General features: G+C 59.0%; 2 protein-coding genes across 2 annotated transcripts in view; one reads left to right on the top strand and one right to left on the bottom strand.

The window, feature by feature from the left end:
- PAK6 (p21 (RAC1) activated kinase 6) overlaps positions 1-14,933 on the top strand; it is a 38,444-nt gene extending 23,511 nt beyond the window's left edge. Inside the window, exons 4-11 of the mRNA XM_081113169.1 lie at positions 3,176-3,384; positions 4,214-4,858; positions 9,910-10,407; positions 10,532-10,665; positions 11,001-11,127; positions 11,233-11,358; positions 11,815-11,949; positions 13,383-14,933. Coding sequence (XP_080969295.1) covers positions 3,181-3,384; positions 4,214-4,858; positions 9,910-10,407; positions 10,532-10,665; positions 11,001-11,127; positions 11,233-11,358; positions 11,815-11,949; positions 13,383-13,550 — 2,037 coding nt within the window. The 5' untranslated portion in view covers positions 3,176-3,180 and the 3' untranslated portion in view covers positions 13,551-14,933. The remainder of the gene's footprint in view (positions 1-3,175; positions 3,385-4,213; positions 4,859-9,909; positions 10,408-10,531; positions 10,666-11,000; positions 11,128-11,232; positions 11,359-11,814; positions 11,950-13,382) is intronic.
- A 1,445-nt stretch (positions 14,934-16,378) lies between these two features.
- ANKRD63 (ankyrin repeat domain 63) lies at positions 16,379-19,973 on the bottom strand (the record flags this gene model as incomplete). Its single annotated transcript, XM_081113181.1, has 1 exon — positions 16,379-19,973. One exon carries the CDS (start codon positions 19,971-19,973, stop codon positions 18,819-18,821), a length of 1,155 nt encoding a protein of 384 aa, XP_080969307.1. The 3' UTR covers positions 16,379-18,818.
- Positions 19,974-24,234: the final 4,261 nt, after the last annotated feature.

Raw genomic sequence — 24,234 nt, 5'->3', positions numbered from 1 at the left:
GGAGTTGGTGAGAGGGATGTTACTGGGGGGAGGAAGTATTAGCCAGCTCTTCTATTCTTTTATTATTATTTTTACTAGAGGCCCAGTGCACAAAAATGTGTGCACTGGCGGGGGGGGGGGGGGGGGGCGTGTCCCTCAGCCCCACTTGTGCCCTCTCACACTCTGGGACCCCTCGGGAGATAACCACCTTCTGGCTTAGGCCCGCTCCCCGGGTGGCAGATGGCAGGCCCGATCTGTTGGTGCCTGCCCGCCCCCCCAGGTCACGCACATGGCAGGGCCAATCCAGGGGTTGGGGCACCAACCCAGGTCACGCACACGGCAGTGCCAATCCGGGGGTTGGGGTGCCGCCTCGGGTTGGGTCGCACACGGGATGCCCCGGGCGGGCCAGCCTATCGCTGCTGCCCTGCCCGGCCGCCCTGGATCGGGTCGCACACGGACGCCCGCTGCCCCGGGTCGCAGATAGCAGGCCCAGATGGCGGCGGGGCAGGCGGGATGGCGCTGTCCCGCCCTGCCTGCAGTATGAAAATTAGCCGCCATCTTTGTTGGCGGTTAATTTGCATATCGTGCTGATTAGCCAATGGGAGGTGTAGCGAAGGTACGGTCAATTACCATGCTCGTCTATTATTAGATAAGATTACTAGAGGCCTGATACACGACATTCGTGCACTGGGGTGGTGTCCCTCAGTCTGGCTTGTGCCCTCTTGCAGTCCGGGACCCCGAGGGATTCTTAGCGCTGTTGCGGAGGTGGGAGCGGCTCCTGCCACCGCCGCCGCTGCGCTTGCCAGTCACCAGCCATGAGCCCAGCTTCTGGCTGAGCATTGCTCCTCCTGTGGGAGCGCACTGACCACCACGGGGCAGCTCCTGCATTGAGCGTCTGTCGCCTGGTGGTCAGTGCACATCATAGCAACTGGTCATTCCACCATTCACTCAATTTGCATATTAGGGTTTTATTATATAGGATTGTTGTTTTCTAGAGATAGAGAAAGGGGTGAGGGGAGAAAGAGACATCAATCTGTTGTGCCACTTAGTCATGCAGTCATTGGTTGATTTTTGTATCTGCCCTGACTGGGGATTGAACCCACAACATTGGTGTATCAGGACAATGCTCCAACCAGCTGAGCTCCTTGGCCAGGCCCTTACCCAGCTCTTCTTTAACTCTTGGATGTGTCCCTGCATCTCCAGAGGAGTTAACAGAGTTGGGGTATAGGGAGAAACCATCAGCTAAACTAAGCCCAGAATAGAGGGTCTGTGTCAGATGTTGTGAGGACAGACTGAGGGATGAAGACTCTTCTGTGGCCAAAGGCTGAGAGCAAAGAGATCAAGTTTTATCAAACCTTCAAGAGTCAAGGAGGAGAGTTGTCGAGGGCCTGAGGTCACAGAAGTCTGTCCTGGGCACTTGACAGGTGAATCTGAGGTCGGGGTTTGGTATCGCTCCCAGACTAGTATCTGCTCACATTCCCACATCTGTAGGGCCCTGAGCTTAGAGACAGGAATACACAGAAGTAACACAGCAACAGGGACAGCCCCCATTTACTGGGGATCTGCTCACTTAATACTCCCCAAACCCTTGAGATATATTTTATTAACCCCATTTCATAGATGAAGACCACTGAGGCTCAGCTCATTTAGGTTAGTGGGAGACTCCCTTCAGCTCACCTGCAACTCAGACAGGTGCATGTCCCTCTGAAGTCCTTGGTCCTTAGGGGTCCTGCATAGGGGGCTTTGCCTGTAGCACGTGTTTGGTGGACTCTTGAACCTTAAGGTCCCGAAAAGTGGCTGACATTCCAAGGGGTATGCCATGGACTCGGATGGTTTCTCACCTGGTGGACTCTAGTCGGGAAGCTGTGGCGGTGAGCCCGCAGCCTTTCTGAGTGGGCGCCAAGTGCCTCCCGGGTCTGTGACCTACTCTGGAACCTGCTAAAGTGCCCAGGAAAATGCTGTGTCCAGAGCAGCAGCCAAGAGAAAATGCCCCAGGATCCGAAGACACCCCAGATCTATAGATAGATGAATGGCCCAAGCATTCAGGAAACTAACATGTTTCTTGAAACCTAGAAGTGACTTTTCCCAGTAACCTAAGAACCCACGGAGTGTATTTTACCACGATAAAGAAAAATTTAAAAACCCAGTGAGCTGCCTCAGACACAAAAGCATTCAGTGGGCACCTACTCACATCACATGAGGACCCGTCAGGGACTCCCTGAGGTGAGGCTGGAGCAGTGCTTCCAGTCTCCCTCTCTCCAATCCCCATGCCAACACCGCTCTGAGCTGGTGAGGGAGCTCACCAGGGCCTTAGAAAACCCCACATCAGCAGGGAGAGGGAGGGGGTTGGCTGCAAGTGATGTTTTGTACAGTCAGAGTTCTGAGACCCAGAGAAGAGGCCCAGAGGTGGGCTCTCTGTTGCCTGGAGAGCTTTACCCCTGAGACAGCTCCCCCCCGCCCCCGCCCCCAGGGCTTTCCAGAATTAGGGCAGAGCGCCTGGGAACAGGAGGGTCCCAGATGGGGCAGCGTGTCTGCGACTCGGTGGGGTGGCGTTTTGTGAACGTTGTGCATAAACACATGGACAGGTTTTCTGCCATTGAACCATCCTGGGACAAACCCCAGTTGATTGTGAGAAAACAAAAAAAAAACAAACCAACAAACAAACTTTAACAAATTATTGGATTCAGCGTGCTGGCTTTGTTTAGGATTTTCACAGTCATGTTCCTAGGTGAGGTTGGTTTACATTTTCCTCCTCTTGTACTAATCTTGTCTGGTTGAAGAGTCAAGGTCATGCTCACTTCATAAAATGGGGGGCCGGCTTCCCTCCCTTCCCCCCCGTTTAATTCTTCGACAGCGGACGATAATTGTAATGGGCTTGGGTTTTATAAGAACACCCCCCCAGAGTTTGCCTGCTCGACATGGGACGTGGCACAGACCAGAAGACAGACACCTGCTTTCTTTAGTCTGTGTTGCCTTCACTATGGTGCTTTTGTTGTTTGTGGGACCCTCTGCTGGGAACTAGCCACTTTCCTGAGGAAGTAGAGAGGAGGGATGAGGGGAAGCCCTGGACCCAGACAGGGGAGATGTGCTGGGGGGAGAGAGCCCAGAGCCTGGTGCCCCACCACCCGCTGCAGCCACCCCTGCTCCCCGGGCCCAGGGGAGCCCCGCAGGAGCTCAGCCTGCCCCTCCCACGCAGGCACCATGTTCCGCAAGAAAAAGAAGAAACGCCCTGAGATCTCAGCCCCACAGAACTTCCAGCACCGCGTCCACACCTCCTTTGACCCTAAAGAAGGCAAGTTTGTGGGCCTCCCCCCTCAATGGCAGAACATCCTGGACACTCTCCGACGCCCCAAGCCCGTGGTGGACCCCTCGCGCATTACGCGGGTGCAGCTCCAGCCCATGAAGGTAAGTAAGGTGGGCGGGGGGAGCGTGAGGCTCCGCAGGTGCCCGTGTCTGGCCAAACCACAAAGGCACCTGGAGGAACCACCTAATCACCAGCTATCAATTAGCCGCTGTTTTCATTCCCTGCTCATCAGCCCTGTGTCTCCCTGGGTAACCCAGGGAGGAGGAGCCTGGGGAGTCCTCTAAAGGGTGGTAGGGCTGCCAAATATAGCAAATAAAATGCAGGCTGCCCAAGAACATTGGAATGTCAGATAACAACAAACAGCCTTTTCGTATCAGCGTGCCCAGGCAGTATTGGACCTGCAGCCCCTGGGGGACTGACTGGGGATTGAGTGGTCTGGGTCAAGAGGGTAGATCCGAGAACCTGGGAGGGGTTGGGGTCAGGATTTAGAGGCCACAAAGCCAGTGTGTGCGGAGGAGGGCGCCGGCCTGGTCCCTGCCTCCTCGGAGGGCTCCTCTCCCAGAAGGCCACAGGCAGAGCCAGAGAATCGTAGGTGGCCCCGTCCCCGTGGTTCCCCTCAGCTCCCCAAGCTCAGCTGCCCACACCATTTGGCGTTCTGGATTGTAACCCGTGGTTACTCACCCGTGTGCCCTGCTGGACCGCGAGCCCCATGAAAATGGCCCTTTTCCCTGTATTTCTGCACCAGCACAGGCCTGACCTGCCATGGGCCCGGGTAAATGACTGGAAATATAAGGAATGGGTGGATGACACAGCAGGCAAAGTCCTTAGGTGTTCCTCCTCAAGGCCCCCAGGGAGGCCCTCGGGCCTGTTCCCAGGCTGCCCTCCCTGGCGCGAATCGGCCATTCACCCACGCTCTCCTCTCTCCTGCAGACTGTGGTGCGGGGCAGCTCTGTGCCCACGGACGGCTACATCTCGGGGCTGCTCAACGACATCCAGAAGCTGTCAGTCATCAGCTCCAACACCCTTCGCGGGCACAGCCCCACCAACCGGCGGCGGGCACAGTCCCTTGGGCTGCTGGGGGAGGAGCACTGGACTGCCGACCCGGACATGTACCTGCAGAGCCCCCAGTCTGAGCGCACTGACCTCTACCTCAGCTGCAATGGGGGTGCACCCACAGGCCGCCGGCAGGCGCCATGGCCAGAACCGCAGAGCCCACGGGTCCCGCCCAATGGGCTGGCCACCAAGGCACAGTCCCTGGGCCCCTCCGAGTTCCAGGGTGCCACACAGCGCTGCCTGCAGCTGGGTGCCTGCCTGCAGAGCACCCCACCCGGCACTTCGCCCCCGGCAGCCCCGGGGAGGCGCGGGGCCAAAGCCATCAGGCACGGCTCTGAGGAGGCCCGGCCACAGTCCTGCCTGGTGGGCTCTGCCGCGGGCAGGCCGGGCGGGGAGGGCAGCCCCAGCCCTAAGACTCAGGAGAGCAGCTTGAAGCACAGGCTGTTCCGGAGCATGTTCCTGTCAACTCCTGCCACAGCCCCTCCGAGCAGCAGCCAGCCCGGCCCCGCACTGCAGAGCAAGGTAGGTCAGCTGGGCTGCCTCCGGCCCCTTCCTCAGGCCGGGGGCGGCCTGGCAGGCGTCCACTGGGGAATGCATGCATGTCTGGCGCGCAGGCCCTGCCTGGCCTTCCCCACCTACAGAGGTGGGTTGGGGGACAGCATGAGGGAACAAAATAATCAAGACACCAGCTCAGCCTCCACTGAGGATTCTACCCTGAACCAACCGAGTCCTCGTCCTCCAAAGGCTTAGCCTGTGTGAGTCAGAGGCTGTGGCCCAGGTCGTTTTCCCGGGGGCTTCAGAGGAGCTATGTACACCCAGCTTACACTCCTGCCCCCTGGGGCGTGGTTGGCAGATACCCCCCGAAAAAGCAGCATTTAAAACATATTATTATTATTGATTTCAGAGAGGAAGGGAAAGGGAGAGAGCGAGAGAGACATTAATGATGAGAGAAAATCTTGGATTGGCTGCCTCGTGCACGCCCCCTACTGGGGATGGAGCCCGCAACCTGGACATATGCCCTGGAATCGAACTGTGACCTCCTGGTTCACAGATCGATGCTCAACCGCTGAGCCAAGCCGTCCAGGGGGAGAAGAAAAGCAGTGTTTTTAACCACAAAAGCCCAGACCTTCCCCTGCCCCCGGTGCCCAGCAACCCCCACCCAGGCCCCTGCAGAATAGGGGCTCCAGCACCAGGCAGGAGGGCATCCTGCCTCCCTCCTCTAGACCCTCTTTCCGCCTCCATCCCTCGCCGGGCCGAGGCTCCCCGGCTCCGCCGAGGTCTGCAGAGGCTCCTGCACTGCCGCTCCGGCTCCGTCCCCACTCAGCTCGCCCCCTCCGGTGACCATGCCCGCCCGCCCGCCCGCGCTTCTGTTAGCGGTGGTGGTTTTGTGTCATTAACGTTTCTGGAATGACTTATTCTCAAGTTTGTGTGTCATATGAGAAGCTAGAGGATTGAATCGGCCTGCGTCCGGAGGTAGCGGGAGGACTGCCTTTGGCCTGCGTGACAGTCTAAAATGCACGTATTTTTCTTCTAAGAAAGGAAGCGGTGAAGGGGGCCTCACGGTGACATTTCTGGGCAGGCAGAGAACAATGCGCTTCTTACATGCCCTATGGCATCCTGTCTGTGGTGACATCCTTTCCCATTTTAGTCAGAAGCCTGAGTCAGAGCGGGTGAGACCGCCCCAGGTGTCGGGAGTGAGTCAGGGAAGGAAGGCACAGAGGCCTGGCTCAGGGGCCTCCGCGGTCTTGGCAGCCGCTGTGCCCTAGCTCCGTCCTGAGGGGCCGGCAGAGGTCTTGGCAGCCGCTGTGCCCTAGCTCCGTCCTGAGGGGCCTCCGCGGTCTTGGCAGCCGCTGTGCCCTAGCTCCGTCCTGAGGGGCCGGCAGAAGTGAGCTTAGGCGGCAGCACGCGACTCCTAAGGCAGGCCTGGGAGACTCGGGCGGCTCGGGGAGGGCGGCTCCCCGCCCTGGAGGAGGGCGGGCCTGGGTCCTCCCCGCTCAGTGAGGGTGCCAGTCTGGTCCAGCCTGAGCGGGGCTGGGGAGTCTGGAGAGTGTGGCCTGGACCCTGAACCTTTCTAAGTCACCACCAGCCCCAGGCACCCAGGGAAGGCTCTGGGCTTTGCGCACTCCAGCCCTGCCCTGGGACGAGGACGGTGGGCTGGTATCCCCTGTGGGGTGGGGGTCTGGGGGGCAGACAGAGGAGCTGTGGCCTGATGCACCCGTTCATGTAAGGAACGTGTCTGTGAGCTGAGGGGTCTGGAAGGCTGGGGAATGGAGACATACCCCAGAAAACCAGGGTGGGAGCAGCACAGGGCACACTGCTTGGGAGGTGAGAATGGGAGCAGGATCACGCGCTGGCCTCTTGGGAGTCCTTCGGGAGGGCTTCAGGGATCTGGAGAGAGGGGGTGTCTGGGCACAGACATGCATGTTTCTGGGCTCCTAGCAGCACCCCACAGCCTCTGTCAGCCTGCCCATACCTGCACACCTTACCGAGTACCTACCCCGGGCCACTGCTGCTGGGTGTGCAGGCCTGGGCCCTGACCTGTGAGGGAGGGGGTGGTTGTCTTGGGCTTGGAGTTGCCACAGCTCCAATCCAGCCGAGTGCTTTCCCTCTCAGTGCTTTGGGCATATGTCTCTAGAGCAGCGGTTCTCAACCTGTGGGTCGCGACCCCTTTGGGGGTCAAACGACCCTTTCACAGGGGTCGCCTAAGACCATCGGAAAACACATATATGATTACATATTGATTTTGTGATTAACCACTATGCTTTAATTATGTTCAATTTGTAACAACGAAATTGGGGGTCACCACAACATGAGGAAGTGTGTTAAAGGGTCGCGGCATCAGGAAGGTTGAGAACCACTGCCCTAGAGAAAAACTCTGAGCCGGGCCCGAGCCGCTCTGAGCCAGGGCTTCTTCGCCTGGCACTGTTGGCATTTGGATCAGACGATCCTTTGGCGAGGGGGTGTCCTGTGTACTGTATGATCTAGTGGTGTCCCCACTCTCTACCCACTAGATGCTAGCAGCACCCCACGGAGGGGACAGCCACAAATCCTTCCAGATATTGCCAAGTGCCTCTTGCGGGGCAAAGTCACCCCTAGTTGAAAACCACTGCTTTAGACAAATTACCTCAGACGGGAAGTCCCAGGAACCCCCAGACCAAAACAGCAGCCAGCCCTCTGCCCTCAGCATATGCCAGGGGCTGGCTCTGGCACTCACAGCAGCTCCCATGGCAGCACTGGTGCCCGAGAGGTGAGGCTGCCAGTGGCCATGTGTGCCAGGAGTGGCTGCAGGAGGCCTGTGGCCCTGGGACTCTGGGACTCGGCCCAGGCAGCTTGGCCTGTGGCCACTCACTTTGGCTAAAGAGCAAAAGAAGACCTCGAGTGGGGGTAGGGGGCCCAAAGAGGTAAGACGGTTATAAGTTCGGGGACGTTGGAAGCGGTTCCACTTAGAGGCAGAAAGGCCAAGTCAAAGGACCTCAATAATCAGCAGACATTGGTTAAGCCCCTACTGTGTACCATGTGCTCCATTGTATGCCAATGATACAGGACACCAATAGGACTGTCGCATAGGGGTGAGGGGCCGGGCTGACGGGGCTGCAGTCTGGCCTTGCTACCTACGACTTCGTGATTCTGGCAAGTTTACCTCTTTCCTCATCACAAATGTGATGGTAGTGCCCATGGGATTGTAAAACAACTCCAGGGGTTATGAGCGTTAAAGGAGACAATGCCTTGAAGGCCCCTGTCAAAGTGTTAAGCCCTTAGTGTATGGTTTTATTATTTTTGTAATATCATGGCATGGCCTCTGTCTTTGGGGCACTTACAGTACAGCCCCCAGCCCCCAGCTGGAGAGCCTGGTGCGGTCACCATGGCCCAGGAGGGAAAACGAGGCATCACTGTACGTCCACGCAGGACTCTGCCCATGGCTTCCTGCTCAAGAAGAGGTCTCAGTCACACAGGAACTCCAGATTAGTCCAGAAGCCCTAACAACTCATTTATTTCATGTTTGTCTCCTTTCCCTTTCTTGGGGTGGTTTAACAAGTTTCATCTGGTCCCCTCCTGGGGTTACATTAAGCAAAAGCTGCCTCCTTGTGGAGACAGGCAGCAGGGCTGATGAAGGGACACTTGGGACCCGACCCTGCTGAGGCGAAGGCCAAGCCTGGCCCCACCAGCCCATGTTCCTGTCCCAGGCGACGTCAGTGCGGGGCTCTCAACTCTGCAGGGAGGGGCACCCTGACGCTAAACAAGGCCTGGGACCGTGGTGGGGGCGGGGTGCTGAAGAGCTTGAAAAGGCGCTGGCTGAGTCGGGTGGGCCTGAGGCCCAGACTTAGAGCTCCCCAGCCCAAGCAACTCAGCCCAAGCGGGCTGCCTGAGATTTCCTGGAAGTTGATTCAGCTCCAGGAATCAGGACAGGAGCCACTGGGCACCTAAACAACCAGATGTGATGGGATCTGAGAAGTTCCAAGAAACCTGTCTGCAGCTCCTGAAGGTCCCCTGTAGGTTATACAGGGCCCTCTCCCCGTGCCCCTGTTAAAAGCACAAAATCCTCACCGGGCCGGTTTGGCTCAGTGGTTGAGCTTCGACCTATGAACCAGGAGGTCACAATTCAAGCCCTGGTCGGGCACATGCCTGGGTTGCGGGCTTGATCCCCAGTGTGGGGCATGCAGGAGGCAGCCAATCAGTGATTCTCTCTCATCATTGATGTTTCAATCTCTCTCTCTCCCTTCCTCTCTGAAATCAATACAAATCTATTTTTTAAAAACAACCCGCAAAATTCTTACTCATGTTGCACATGCCAGCTGCCTGGGGAGAACCCCAAGGAGGGGACCATTTCCTGGCTAGGCTGGCAGGAGAGCTTGGACCCAGAAAGGCAAAGAGCCTTGAAGGTTTCCAGGGGTGGGCACAGCCTGCCACTCAGCGCCACCTTCCCTCCCTGCCCACAGGATAGGCCTATCTTCCCTTCCTTGTGGGGGGTCCTCAGGCAGGAGTTCCATGCTTGGGAGCAAGTGGAGGGGCTCCTCTGGGGAGCCCTTAGAAAACCTCCCCGGGATCCCTGGCCCCAAGGATGGGGTTTGGGTTTCTCTGGAACCATATCGCCAGCCTGAGGGTCTGGAAACCCCCCTATGGAAACATGGCTCTGGGGTCCTCTGTGGGGAGCCATGGGAGCCACTGCCTCTGACCCAGATTCCCCAGGGAGCCCTGCAGCAGAGGGGGGACTGCCTCCCAGTGGCCTCCTGGGGCCTGGCTGTCAATTCCCCAGGAAGAAACACCCAGCACAAGGGCACCCCAGGGACTCTGCCTTTTATATCTTCCCAGGAGCAGGCAAATTGGCTGTAAAGGCTCTCGTTTGGTCTGCTCAGCTGGGAGCCATGGGGGCTGGTTTCCCGAGCACAACTGTGGTTTGGCTTCAGCTCCGTTTGAAAATCTTTGCTTGTGGCACCTCCCCAATTTGGTGTGATGCCCTGCCTAACCCTGCCCATGTCTGGGGGTCCCAGCAGCCACCCCCTGCCTCTGGGAAGTTTGCTCCAAACATTCCCACAGCCAAACCCCTCTCCATGTCTTTATTTTTTTCCCTGCAGCCCAACTCCTCATTCCGGCCACCACAGAAAGACTCCCCCGCAAGCCTGGTGGCCAAGGCCCAGTCCTTGCCCGCAGACCAGCCCATGGGGACCTTCAGCCCTCTGACCACCTCAGATACCAGCAGCCCCCAGAAGTCCCTCCGCACAGCCCCAGCCGCCGGCCCTCCTCCAGGCCGGTCTTCCCCTGCTGGTTCTCCCCGCACCCGGCACGCCCAGATCAGCACCAGCAACCTGTACCTGCCCCAGGACCCCGCAGTAGCCAAGGGTGCCCTGGCCGGTGAGGACACGGGCATCGTGACGCACGAGCAGTTCAAGGCTGCACTCAGGATGGTGGTGGACCAGGGCGACCCCCGGCTGCTGCTGGACAGCTACGTGAAGATTGGCGAGGGCTCCACGGGCATCGTCTGCCTGGCGCGGGAGAAGCACTCGGGCCGCCAGGTGGCCGTCAAGATGATGGACCTCAGGAAGCAGCAGCGCAGGGAGCTGCTCTTTAATGAGGTGGGAGGAGAGGGTGGATGCGGGCGGGCATCTGGGATGGGCAGTGAACACCGAGCCAGGCCGGACAGGTATAAGCAGGGCGGTGGGTCCTACCGGGCACTCAGGCACCCCCCCCTGCCCCCAGGTGGTGATCATGCGGGACTACCAGCACCTCAACGTGGTGGAGATGTACAAGAGCTACCTGGTGGGCGAGGAGCTGTGGGTGCTCATGGAGTTCCTGCAGGGCGGGGCCCTCACGGACATCATCTCCCAAGTCAGGTGGGCAGCTGGAGGGCTGGGTCCCAAGTGCTGGCGGCCCCCACCACTGCCCTGGAAGGGTTTCAGGCAGCCTCGGGCCCAGCAGACTTGGGGGAACTATCAGACCGTCCTGAGCTCACCTGTCTGTTTGGATTCATAGGCCCGAGGGCCTCAGGGGAGTGGGAGGGCAGGAGGTGTCCAGCCTAGGCCCAGGCGCATTTCCGCCAGGTCTGGGCTCCCGCACACAAGGCCCAGGGGCTGTGGGGCCTGGTACCCGGGTCTCCCAGCCCATCTGTCCTGCAGCCCAGCCAAAACTAACATTCTCTCCCAACGGTGGCCCTGCCTTCCCTGTCCAGGCTGAACGAGGAGCAGATCGCCACCGTGTGCGAGGCCGTGCTGCAGGCCCTGGCGTACCTGCACGCCCAGGGCGTCATACACCGCGACATCAAGAGCGACTCCATCCTGCTGACCCTGGATGGCAGGGTAGGGCCCTCCCCACCCTGGCACACCCATCTCCCCACTGCCCTGCTCCCGCACAGCCCCTCCTCCTAATTCACCACTTCCCTTTTCCCTCTTACCCCACTCCAGGTGAAACTGTCAGACTTCGGATTCTGTGCTCAGATCAGCAAAGACGTCCCTAAGAGGAAGTCCCTGGTGGGAACGCCCTACTGGATGGCCCCTGAAGTGATCTCCAGGTCTCTGTACGCCACCGAGGTAACCCCGCCCTCCACCCCCCAGTCCTCCCGGAAGAGGCTTGGGAACACACAGCTCTAACACTCTTGGCCCCTCCCATCAAAATAGCCCTGTTTCTCGGGTTCGCACTTAGTCAGTCCCCACCCCACTGCCCACTGTCCCTTCTCGGATGCATCTGCTCTTGCCTGTGACTTTGCTGCCACAAACTGGTCCCAAAAATGCTAGCCCTCAGCTCAAGGGCCAGGGGTATGGCCAGGCTTCCCCATGTGTGATGTCCTTTCTCAGAGAGTGGCTGACCGCTGTGTCCCTAGTCAAGGTCACTCGTGCAGGAAGTAACTGCCCACAGGGCCAGTGGCCGGGAAGGAGGCCAGCTCACTAAGGAGAACTGAGACCAGCTGTGGCCTCCCGGACTGCAGCGTGCTGCGACCAAGGGGCCAGGCTCTGGCCAGTGGAGTCAGGGACGTTCTCCTCCTGCAGGTGGATATCTGGTCTCTGGGCATCATGGTGATTGAGATGGTGGACGGAGAGCCACCCTACTTCAGCGACTCCCCAGTGCAAGCGATGAAGAGGCTCCGGGACAGCTCCCCGCCCAAGCTGAAAAATTCCCACAAGGTCAGTCCGTGCACAGTGTGGCCCCACAGACCGAACGCTTCCTGGGGCTCAGAGGACCAGAGCCTGGGCTCCAGCCCAGCCTCTCCCTTTCGCAGAAGCCAGAGGGTCTGGGATGCTGGAAGAGGTACCCCTTTCTCCATATGACACCTGCACCTGGGTGTGGAGCCACATCTATAAGCAAACTCCCATGGTCACTCGGACAAGTTTCTACCTGCAAGGGATTGATAGGAGCCCGAGAGAAGGGAACGCAATGCTTCCGGGAATCCCTGATGCTCTGGAGAAGAATCTAGAGAAGCTGAGCAGGAACACTTCAACCCCTTCTCTCAGGGGAGCCGTCCCATCGCAGTGTCCCCCAGTCCATCGCAGGGAATCGGCTTGTCCTCCATCACTGCACACTCTGACCACATCTGAGCTAGTTTTTCCCTTAAAACCTGTGTGTGTGTGTGTGTGTGTGTGTGTGTAACCCTTTTCAACCCAATCTACCCAAACCAGGAGGCCTTACAAGCCGGCCCTCCCCCGCCCCCTCCACCCCACCCCTGGCCAGGTCAGCACAAAGCTGCAAAACGGCACCACCACCTAGTGGCCGGAGTGAGAAGTGTCCCAGAGTGTTGAAGCCCCGTCCCCACGTGGCAAGATCTGTGGCCCCAACACAATGAGATGGGAGGACAGACGGGAACGCCTCAGAGACAGCTGGTCCTTGGAGACCACTGCTGACCACAAGATTAGCAGATAGGGGAGAGTTCTAGTTAACTAATTCCCCAGAGGAGGTAGCCTTCTGTAACAGACCCAAGACTCGGCCTCTCCCCAAGATATTGGCTCAAAAAGAACCCATACAAGACTTTGACTTAGACTCAAGTCTTAGAGCAATAAAGTAATCTTTCTTTTCAGCCCCGCCTTGTTCTTTTCTATTTTCCAAAAAACACTTCTTTGCCGCCGACCTCTTTTTTGTCCTCACTAAAGTCCTGCATGGCAGACAGAACAAGAACATTAGCCCATTTTGCAGATGAGGAAACGGAGGCCTAGAGAAAATTGCAATTTGCCAGAGATTAGAGATAAACCCAGAACTGGATCACTGATACCAATCCCATGCCCCTTTCCATGGAGCCTGAAGGCTGAGAGAGCCCAAAGAAACAGGGTGTGGAACGGTCTGTATTTAGAGTCCAACCCGCCCCTCCCCCCCACACCCCAGCACTCCAGGTGCCCTAATCCCATTGCTCAGCAGCACCCCCTGGAGGCCATCTGACCACTTTTCCTGGACTAATGCTGATTTTCTTTACCTACTTGATAATCCCAGAAGCACTCATCCTGGGAGGAAGCAGGAAGTAAGAAAAGAAAGAGCTTGAGACTTTCACATGATGGTGGGATCAGGCATATGGGTCCCCCCCCGAAATGACTGCAAATTGTCGCTTCATCTCACTGCCTTGTCTCCACAGGTTTCCCCCGTGCTGCGAGACTTCCTGGAACGGATGCTGGTGCGGGACCCCCAGGAGAGAGCCACAGCCCAGGAGCTCCTGGACCATCCCTTCCTGCTGCAGACTGGGCTCCCCGAGTGCCTGGTCCCCCTGATCCAGCTCTACCGCAAGCCGACCTCCACCTGCTGAGCCCGCCGAGTGCGCCTGCCGCCGGTGCCCACAGGCAGGGGACACGGGGCAGCCAGCTCGCCGCCAGGGCCTGCTTGCCTCATCCTCTCAGTATTCTCTCCAAAGATTGAATGTGAAACTCCGCCCCTCCTGCCCCTCTGCCCACTGGGCCAGGCCGGACCTGCCCCTTAGTCCCTCCCCCTCCCAAGAGAGTCCCCAGTTGCCTTTGGGATGATGGAGACCCCTTTTTCAGGATGACCCTTTGTTATTTGCACAGGGATATTTCTAAGAAACACGGAGACCAGCACTTCTGGCCACTACAGCCAACACAGCAGAAAAGGCTGCTGCGTGTTTTTTTAAGGCAGCATCCCAGGCCACCCACGAGGGCAGCGTGCCTGTCTTGACCAGGCTACTTGCTGTTCTCAGCTCCAGTTCCTAACCGATGTTTCGAGAGGGCCATGGGGGAGGCTTTTATTACCTAAGTCTATCTATCTTCCCTTGTGTCTGACTTCCTGAAGGCACAGTCCCACCTGCACCTGCTTCCCGACCCGCCTGCACTGCCAACACACAACACTGTCATGCACAGCCTGCTCCGAACTGTGAACAGCCTGCCTGTGGGCCATGGGAGCAGAAGGGACAGTTTCTGGGTGAAAGAGAGAGACTGGGGTTGGTGGTAAAGGTGGTGTCACTTTACAGGATGCAAGTGCTGGTGTGTGTGTGTGTGTGTGTGTGTGTGTGTGTGTGTGAAGGTCACCCCGACAGCCTGGCCCCTTCAGTAAGGCTTCCTCATCCTCCTTCCCACTGAGTTCTGCTCTGAAGAGACCTGCTTCCTTGGCATGGCTTCCCACCCCTTACGTCCTGTGTCTCTACCCGACCAGAGAAGAGGTTTGTATTGAGGCCGACACGTCCGGAGGGCTGGGCAGCTTTCCGAGTTTCTCCCGTACTATGGAGTCGGAGCCCACGTGTGCAAGGATGAGGAAAGAAACTTCATTTTACCTGTTAGCTTCATCTCAATCACCAGGACATCAGGGACCCTTCATTTCAAAATCCTGGTCTGGGGGAGGTGAACCAGCTCCCGGGGTTCCATCAGGTCAAGAGACTGGGCACCCCGTTTGTGAAAACCATCTGCCTCTCACTGCCTCCTTGGGCACCTGTCTCTTGTCCTCCTTCCTTCCCCACCTTCAGGGCTATTGTGAGACAGGGAAGCCCAGCGAAGCACTCCAGGTGTCTGGGCCCAATCTAGATCATATTTTTAGATTCCTCTGCTCCCTTGTGGCCTGATTTGGGGCAAAAAAGAAAATTACAAGGACTTTTTTAAAGGTCAGTTTTAAAAACAAAAGCATCTTCCCTAGAAACTTTTGTGAATTGTTTGCACTTGTGCCTGTTTTAAATTAAACTGAGTGTTCAAAACCTCGGACTTCCTGTTGTCTCTGGGAGTGGAGCTAAGTTGTCTTTGAATGGACATTCAAATGGACACCCACTCAGAGTGGGTGTCTAGGTGGCCCTCCTCCTCCCCAACGGGAGCTTCTCAGTGGCCACGCTAGTCCACAGAAAACCCAACTCCCTGGTGGTGTGTGGGCAGAGAATGGGGGAAACAGGAAGTGAAATACCCTTGGGCCTGAAAGAGCTGGGAAACAGGTTCCTTCCCCGGGGAGAAGAGCCCAGCCAGGCCCAGGGCCAAGTGTCCGGCTTGCTGGCCCTGCATGGGCTCTGGGGGCAGCCACCAGGGCTGATGACCACTCTGCAGCAGCTTCTCCCTCCCCGGAAAGTCAAAGGCTGCTCTCCTCGAGCTGTCCCTGGGAAGGGCCTGGCACTGCTTCCAATGAGAAAGCTGTCTCTGTTTTGAGGGAGACAGTGAGGAGTTTTGATAGCGCAGTGGCTGGAAATTAAGAAACCCGAGTTCTAGTCCTGGGATTGAGGTGAGTGGATGAAATTATCTTGAAACTTCTAGCTCTGACACTGATTCCAGTACTTAACTTCTTGAGAGTTAAGAGCTGGAAGCATCCTACCGCCTAAGCCAGGGCTCACTGAAACCTCCTAACCAGGAGCAAGGGGCCATGCAGACCATCTCCTGTCCCCATAGCATTCCCAGCTAGCTAGCTGCCCTGCTCCGAGGGCCCTACTGCCACCAGCTCAGCCGGAAGCAGCACCTGAGTCTGACCTTCTGGAGGCAGCCACAGAGGGAGGGGCAGAGACGGAGGCAAGTGCGCCTACTCACCTCTCCAGAGGGAGCCCACCTTCAGGAATGGTTGGTAAGGCAAAGAGAGGCCAGTTCTTGAAACTGAACAATACTGGATTTATTATTCTTTTGAGTTCGAATAGTCCTTCCCCCACACAGTGTCACCCCACAAGCACGTGCACACATCAGTCAGCCTCGCACAGACCAGTTCTGAGGTGGATCTTAGAGGACCAGACTCCAATGGCACGGGTAACGCTTCGCAATGACAGAAGCAACGAGGACTGGAAAAGCAAAATATTTAGAAAGTCTCCTCTAAAGTGGAGAGAGCTAGAGAGGGCCCCAGCCCCAGCGCCCTTGGGGCTGACAGTGAGTGGAAGTTCAGGAAAGCGAATGTGGTGAAACGTTTAAGTTCTGCACGGAGCTGGGCCTGGTAAGAAATCTGCAAGAACAGCAAGCCAGTCGGACACACAGTTCAGTTCAGGCAGGAACAATCGGCTGTTTTTCAGAAACATCACTTTCAACCACCCAGCCCTGGGCAAATCCAGGGAGAGCAACCCTCATGGCTGCTCACCCAATAAAGAGGGCGCAAGGTGACATTCAACCAAAGTCCCGTCAGTGACACTTGAAAGATACAGCACCTTCCACACAATGTGCAACCCAGACCTCATGGTGTTTTGAAGCCAAAATGCTTGTATTCTTACGCCATTAGAAATTTCATGAAAATTAAACACAGTTGGAATAAGTGAGCAAGCAAGGATCAGAAAAAAAGGAGTTTGCACTTGGGGTGTCCAATTACCCCCATCCCTCCCCAGACCCTCTCCCTCTAGCTTTTCAGGAGCTTCTGTATTGTTTACCCACCACCCAGACAGCGGAACGAAGGGAATCCCAGCAGATGTTGGAAAAGAAAGAAGTGAGGAAAGGGCAAAATGCCCCCCAACAAAAGCAAAGCTCGTCAGAAAAAAACAACAAAACACAACAGTGCATAATCGGTAGGTCCCCAGGTTCAGAGGTTGTAAGGGAGGGTTTGGGGGCTCCAGTTTTTCAGAAGACAGCAGGACCACTCAGGACACAGAACCTGAACTTGGAAGATCTTGGGGTCTCTAATGATGGGTCTGGGTTCCCGCTACTCCAAATGCGAAGTGTTTGTTCATTGTCCCTCACTGCATTGATGTGAAATGGCTTCAAGTATAAGGATTTAATATACTACAAGAGTTTGAGGATTCCATGGGTAAATGCACACGGAGGGAGAAGTAGACAGCGGCGATCCCAAATAAAACTTGGAAGTCCAAACTCCGAGCTAGGGCGCAGCGAAGAGAGCGCAGTGCTGCCACCAGGGGGCACCAGAGATCGCGTCCAGTGTAGGGCCCGTGGCCTGGAAAGGTGGAAGGATTGGGGAGTTATCTGACAGCTACCCCACATGACCCGCTCCTCACCCCCAGGCCCAATTTCTCAGCACAGGTCATTCTCTCCTTGGGCAGCTCCCTTCGAGTTACTGGTGAGAAACCTTCCGTTCTGCAAAGACGAGCAGATCGACCTCTTGTAAAGACCCCTCTGCTAGTAAAAAAGGGGGTGCACGTTCAACCTTCGGGGTTCACAGAAAGAGCCCCCACGCGCCTCTACCTGACGGGCGGTGCACAGATACAAGTGCTAGCGCTCCCGCAGGGTCCTAGAGCACGCGATTCGCCAGACCCGCCTAGGCGGTGAGGGAGGGAACGGAACGAGGACCGGCCGCAGGGAAGGGGCTTTTAGCCTCCTCTCTGCGGTTGCCTCTGACTCACTCATCTGCCCAGCAATGGAGCGGGGCGGGCCTGCGTCCCACGCGTTGGAGCAGAAGCAGGGGTCCTTGGTCTCGACTTCTAGCATCCATCATCCGCCCTGCCCTCCATTAACGGCCCAGCGAGAGGCAGGAGCCTTTTAACAGCCCCCTCCCGGCTCTCGCCGGAGTCTGATGTAATTTAAACCCGGGCCTGCGGCTCGTGTGGGCTTCCGACTCCCGCGCGCCGCCGTTTAACGCCGCCGTTTAACGTGGCAAACACTTCAAGTCAATTATCCCCCTCGCGGAGCTTCTATTTAAAGAGACATTGTCAGGTTCTTAAGCCGCGGATCAGACCTGCTGCTTTCTGCTTCATATACAAAGGCTCAAAACACCAGCTCTTTGAGGATTGGAACAAATACAATTAAGCCAAACCTTCGCAACCGGTCCACCCGCAGGAGCACCCACGGTGTGGGATGCGGGAGCTGGGAGGCGGTGGGGGCGGGAGAAGCGCTTAAGTCCTTTTCATTTCAGGCCTCCGAGAGTGAGAGGAAATAGGCTGGGCCAGGAGGGGTGAGACCTCAAAGATGGGACTCAAATGTAGCCGAGCCTGCGATGGGCTGGGTGGGCGCTGGCTGGGGCAATGACCACGCATTGTCAACGACGCTGAATTCTGGGTGGGCCTGGGTCAGAGGTGGAGGAACTGCAATTACCGAGAAGCTGGTTCCAGGGACAAAAAGCATTCAGCACCCGGGGCTCTGCCACTTCCAGGATAGGCTTTCATTGTCCTGGGGCAGGAGTGTCTCCCCAGGAAAACTTAACCCGGTGATTCTTCCCTAATCAGCCCTAGTCTCTGAGGCCCACCTAGCTGCTCCCCTTCTCCAACTTAAGAGAATGGGAAACTTAGGTCGTGCGTGGTACGATTGTCAGCATCCCTGGGAGAGTGGGGGGCTGGGCCCTTGTACAGGTTCAGTCTTCGGGCCTGGCTGCCCAGGTGTGGGGAAACCTGACACTGGGAAGGAGGCCAGGCAGGAGCCACAGGCTCAGGACTGAGCCTTAGGGTGGAGGGCGTGAGGAGGGGCGTCCATCTTCCTGGGAGGCTGTAGCCCATGGAACCAGCCTTTCCGGAGAAGAAAGGCAGGCTGTAGGGAAGGTGGGACTTGGGCAGGGAATACCAAAAATACCAACAAGCACAAAAAAGAAATAATAGGGGTCCCTTTCGGAGAGAAGGCCACTCATCTCAGCAGTGGGGTCGGATGGGAGGGGAACTGCCAGGAAAGAGAGGACCTGGAAGGAAGAGCAATCCCAGCGGAGCAGAGGCAGGCAGGTGCGGGAACTCGCTGGTCCTCTATGCAGTTTACCGCTGATCATGCAACACCACGGCCTCCTCCGCGCCCGCCTGCCCAGGCTGGGGCCCAGGCGTCGCGTGCAGCACAGCGTTGGCCTCTAACTCCGGGCCGCTCTCGGGCCCCGGCGCCTCCCCGACCAGGCTGGGGATGTCGGGAGCCGTGGAGCGTCGGCGCAAACCCAAGCGGCCGGAGCCCGGGCCGCCCTCGGGATGCGGACTGAGGCCGATGGGAGCTGGCGCCAAGGTCAGAGGCGGCGCTCCCTCCAGCACCTCATGCGAACGCCACCGCCCGGTCCCCGACGACTGGGGAGAGTGTGGTCGGGCCATCAGGGCTCCCGCCCGCAGGCGAGCCGCCTCCTCCTCCGTCACAGCTCCCAGAGCCAGACTCATGCTCCGGCCCAGCTCGGGCCGCTCGCTCCCCTGCGCCCGGTGCCGGCCCGAGCTCTTGCCCCCAGAGCCAGCCTCGCCGCCGTGGCCGTGGCCGCCGGCCGCTCGCGCAAAGCGCGCCAAGAGAGGCCGCGGCAGGCGGCGGGGGCTCGGTCGTCGGCGCTCCGGGCTGGGCGCGGGAGCCGGGCGAGCAGGGGGGCTGTCGGAGTTGGAGCCCCGAGCCGCGGCGGCGGCGGCGGCGCGGCCCCAGGGGCCGGTGAGGGCCTGCACGCAGGTTCCGTGGCCGCGGGCGGCGGCCAGTTGCAGCGCGGTCAGGCCCGCGCGGTTGGTGCGGTCGAGGCGCAGGCCGAGGCGGCGGAAGGAGCGCACGAGGAACTCGAGCACCGCCCCGTGGCCGCAGGCCGCCGCCCACATCACCGGGCTGTTGCCCGCCGAGTCGGCCGCCTCGGGGTCGCCGCTGAACTGCACCAGCAGCTGCACGGCGTCCAGGTGGCCGCGCTCGCACGCCAGGCTGAGCGCCGTGCGGCCGCGCTCGTCCCGCAGGTTCACGGCCGCGCCCTGCTCCAGCAGCAGCCGCACGAAGCGCGAGCGCAGCGCGGGATCCGGCAACCCCACGGCCACCATGAGCGGCGTGCGGCCCTGCTCCGCGCGGCAGTCAATGATGCTTCGGTCCAGCGCGTCCAGCACGAAGCGGGCCAGGTGCACTTTGCCCGCCTGCATGGCCTCCAGGAAGGTGCGCGTGCCCGCTCGGGGGCACAGGTCCTTGGGCTTGAGCATGGCACCGGCCGCCGCGCCCAGGCGGCCCGGCAGCTCCGCACGGGGGCGCCCCTGTTCCCGCGCCCCACCGGCCTCCGGCCTCCGCGGTGCTCCGGCGTGGCGCCCTCTCCGCGGGGGCGGCTGCGGCCGAGGTTCCTGGCTTCCCACTCTTGTGCCCCCGCTGCTCCCGCTGCCCTGCCGCAACTGCGCCGCACGCTGCTCCTCCCTTGGGCTTCCCGCCCGCCTGGAGGTGTAGGTTGCTCGCTCCTCCACGCTCGGCGCCTGGCCCGCCACGCGATGATTGGAGCCGAAACTCTGCCCCCTCCTGACTCTCCCGCTGTTTTCCTCGTGTCCGGAGCCTCAGTCCCCCGTGGCTGCAGCCGCGCCACTCACCCGCGCCCGGGGCAGCCCCGCTCCCCTGCTGAGACGGTGGCGCCCGCCTTCCGCGCCTGCCTCTAGCCCCGGCGGGGCGCGCCTCTCCTCTAGCTGCTAGCGCCGCTCCTCCGCCTCCTCCCCTCTCGCGGGGGCCGGGCCACGCCGGGGCGCTTGCTTCTTTCGTGGGGGGCTCAGCAGCGCGGGAGCCGCCGCCCACCTGGATACCTGGCTTTGTAGCCTGGCGGGGGGGGGGGGGGGTTCTCTCTGGAAATGGCTGCCCGGGAAGCGGGCTGAACCATCAAGGCAGAAAAGGACGGGGCGCGGGAGACCGCCCCTGACCCGCACACCTCCGTGGGCCTCGCGGTGGGGGCGCGGCTCCTCCTCCACGCTCCCCTGGGGCTACGGCGGCGGCTGCGGGGGCTGCTCGCTGTGGGCCACAGGCACCAATCCAAAAGTCAGTCATTTCTCCCCGCCCTCTGCCCAGCGGAGTCGCTGCCCTGGGCCCTTTAGGAACTGGCGGGACCTCGGGGCCGTCGGGGAAGACCGCGGGTTGCCCCCAGCCGTCCGGGTGGAAGGAAATGGCGCCCCATGGGAGCAGAACCGGACCCTGAGCGAGCCAGGGTGGCTGCGAAAGGCGGGCTGGGAGTAACTCGGAGGAGGGAGTAGCTGCGCTGTGCGCGGGATGGGGGGCGCTCAGTCTGGCTGGGAACTGCCACTCGAAGTGTCGCAAACCACGCACTCACAATTGTTCCTCCCGCACAGGCTCGCTCGGAGTGGGGGTGGGAGGAGAGGGTGCCCGCCAATCTCCGACGTCTCCAGCCCCTACAACGTGCCCGCCTGCCAGCTCTCGGCGGCTGAGAAGCAGGCGGAGCGGGCGCCTTCGGATCCCGGAGTGCTTGCAGCCACGGTAGCAACTCCCGGGCGCCGCCTCCTCGCCGCTTCAGGACAGGCGCCATCCGGGAAAGAGCAATGATCAAGGGACACACGCAAGGCTCCCCCAGTTCCCAACTCCCTCTTCAGCATCACACCACCCCTGGACCACAAGGCTCTGACCGTGTCTGCTACCTGACCCCTTTGAATAGAGAGAAGAGAGCTCGAGTCAATAGGGGGGTCTCTATGGCAATGGCTGCCCTGGAAACCACCGCATCCAGTCTCCCTCTGGGGGGCTGCCCTGGTGGTGGCCTTGGAGAGCGGGGCCGGCAGGCCGCCGGTGAGGGGAGTCAGGGCGCTCAGAGCTGAAGGGATGTGGGAGGGTGTGTAGGGTTGGAATGGATTTTTGTAAAGGAAGAAGTGAATCAGGGACCAACTACAGAATTTACTGAGATTTTTTTAGTGAGCTAGGCTTCCAGCTGTTTCCAGCTGTGGGAAATACAGAAACAGAAGTTCAGTTCTGGATAGAAAAGACCTCCCCTCTCAAGGGGGAAGACAGGACCAAGACATAAAAAGTGGAGATTATCACCTGAGGGCGGAACACATCTGTTAAAGACAAAGGAGATGGTCCTTAGAAGAAAAGGTCGGAGTTGTTGGGAAGGGAGGCTCTGAAATCTTCTAAGGGTAGAGCTTCCAAGGTGGTCTTCAAGGAAGTGTGGGATGGGGTCTGGCTGCTAAGAAACAAGGAAGAAGACATTCCAGACGGGCTTACCGAAGCAAGGGCATGGAGGGAGGAGGGACAGTGTTGGAGGCTGTTTGGAAGGGTCCCTCCCTATGAAAGACAGGAAATTAAGGGAAGAGTAACAGTGTCCTTAGCCTGGGCAGAGCAGTGACAAAAAGCTTTGCAGCAGGAGTTGCCTGGGGAAAGGTATGGGGCAGGCAGAGGATTTACCTCTAGGAAGAAGCCGGTGGTTGGGTGGCAAAGAGGGCACATGGCCCCGCACCCTGACCTTCTTGCTTCTCTCTAGCTCCCAGGGCCCAGGGATGCCCACTTGCCATGGGGGCCAGCCATGGAGCAGGTGTTCCCAGATCACTGTCCTGAGGGAACATGTGAGGTATGCCCGCATACACTGTGAAGCCCCTCTTTTTCCTTTGCATTTTTCATCCCTGTGCTCAGGGCTCTGCCAGCTTCCTCTCACGGTGTCACAGAAAGGGCATGGTGTTCAACATCAGAATTAAGTCCCAGCCTGAAGGCATTGACTAGCAGAATGGCTCCAGGCCTGCATATCCCCACCTTCAAAATGAAGTGGATAATACCACCCTGCCTGCTTCAAGCAAGATCTTGCGAGAGTGTCAGGAAGAAAGCTGCACAATTACTCAGCAAGCAGAAAGCTCAGTGCCTCCCCCAGACCTGGGGGCCCCTCCTGGCTGTCGCCCAGGGCACGTACAGACTCTCCAGCCCCCATAAGGATGGGGAATGCTCTCTCTTTACTCAGACAGAAGAAACGCTTTTCTTCCCTTTGCGACTCAACTTCCCCTTTCTCCCCCGGAGGGAATTGCTTTCTTTCCTTCTTTCTCTGTTTTCAGGGTCAGGGGAGAGGGCACCTCTGGAATTTGCATGTGGCAGACCACCCTACACCCAGGCAGTGTTGCCCCCCAGATGGAGGAGAGAAGCAGCAGGAACATGGACTGGGTCCTAAAGAGGCAGGCCCCTCTCCCCTGAGCCTCCCTGAGACAACTCTGTCTCATTTATGTCCCTGTGGAGCGTGGAGGGGGGGACAGTTCCGTGGAAGAAGAGGAGCTGAGGCAGGTCCCCTTCAGGGCCTCATCCTGGCCTGTCTGAGCCCCATGCTGGCTGCTCTTTGGCTCCCTTTCCCCCAGCTGGCCTTGCCAAGCAGGCCTGACCTGTGTGTGTGTGTGTGTGTGTGTGTGTGTGTGTGTGTGGTGGGGTGGGGGGGGGGGGGAGATGGGGGGGCCTGGCGGCCAGGTCTCTGGCCCTGGAGCCTTTACTCTGACTTCCCTCCTGTGGGCTCAATATGTTCTGAACAGAAAAGAAATAGCAAAGCTGAAAAAAAGGCTGAGACTTCGCTGCAGAGCACAGAGGCACCAAGAGCCCGAATTAGAAGCTGTCGTTTAGGGAGCTGAAGGCTGACAGGAGATAGAGCCGAGGCAGGCAGGGGGCAGGCAGGCGCTCCACACCCCCCTCCCCTCCCACCCGCTGATCCTCTTCCCCTGCAGGCCCCAGGCTGGCAAAAGGACTCCCTAGCAGAGGCGGCTCAGGTCTGCAGTCTGTCACTGTCTGCCGCTGCCCCCCCTCCCCCCAGGCCTGCTTCTTTCCTCAAGTGTCACCAACCCCCTCACCCTGTCACGTTGCACCAGCTCAGCAGGGTTGGGCCTGGTGGCACGAGGCTGGAAGATGTAAAGAGCTTGAAGGCTGTGGGGGTGCAGGGGGCTGGTGAGTCAACAGGGGACTCTGGCAACTGAATCAGCATTGGGATTGGGAAGTGGGCAGGGACCCTTCAAAGGGTGAACTGAGGCATGACAAGTGGACAGGGAACCTTGCCCCAGCCCCATAGATACACATCAGGAATGGAACCCAGGTGCCCTTCACCTGCCCAGTGCCCAAGGGAGGGCAACTCTTCCTCTGCACATCCCCTGATGCCAGAAATTAATTCATCTCCGAGGCCCAGAGACTAGCATTTCCCCGGGGGCACCTGGCCCTTTTCTAAGAGAACAGAGGCAGGGAGGTGGTACTGGGTGTGCAGAGGCCCCTCTAGGAGGCAGGATTGTGTTTCCTTCCCCATTCCTGGGCTTCCTGGGGCCCAGAGACTCTGCCAGGCCTGGCTCAGAGGCGGGGGAAACAGCCCTCCTCCCCCTGCGCAGTCATTGGCACAACAAGGGGGATGGTGCCCCGTGGTCTCTATTTGGTGCTGGCTCTGGCTTCTGCCCCAGGCCTGGGTCAGTGAGTTCCTCTAGGCCTGGGTGCTACCCTGGGCTGGAGGGCAGCTGGGCAGCTGAGTGCCCAGCTGGAGGACTG

The sequence above is a fragment of the Myotis nattereri genome (assembly GCF_964212035.1).
Source record: "Myotis nattereri genome assembly, chromosome: 1".
Classification (NCBI taxonomy): Eukaryota; Metazoa; Chordata; class Mammalia; order Chiroptera; family Vespertilionidae; genus Myotis; species Myotis nattereri.
The sequence above is the reverse complement of the archived record's forward strand: the minus strand, read 5'-3'. Positions and strand labels throughout refer to the sequence as shown.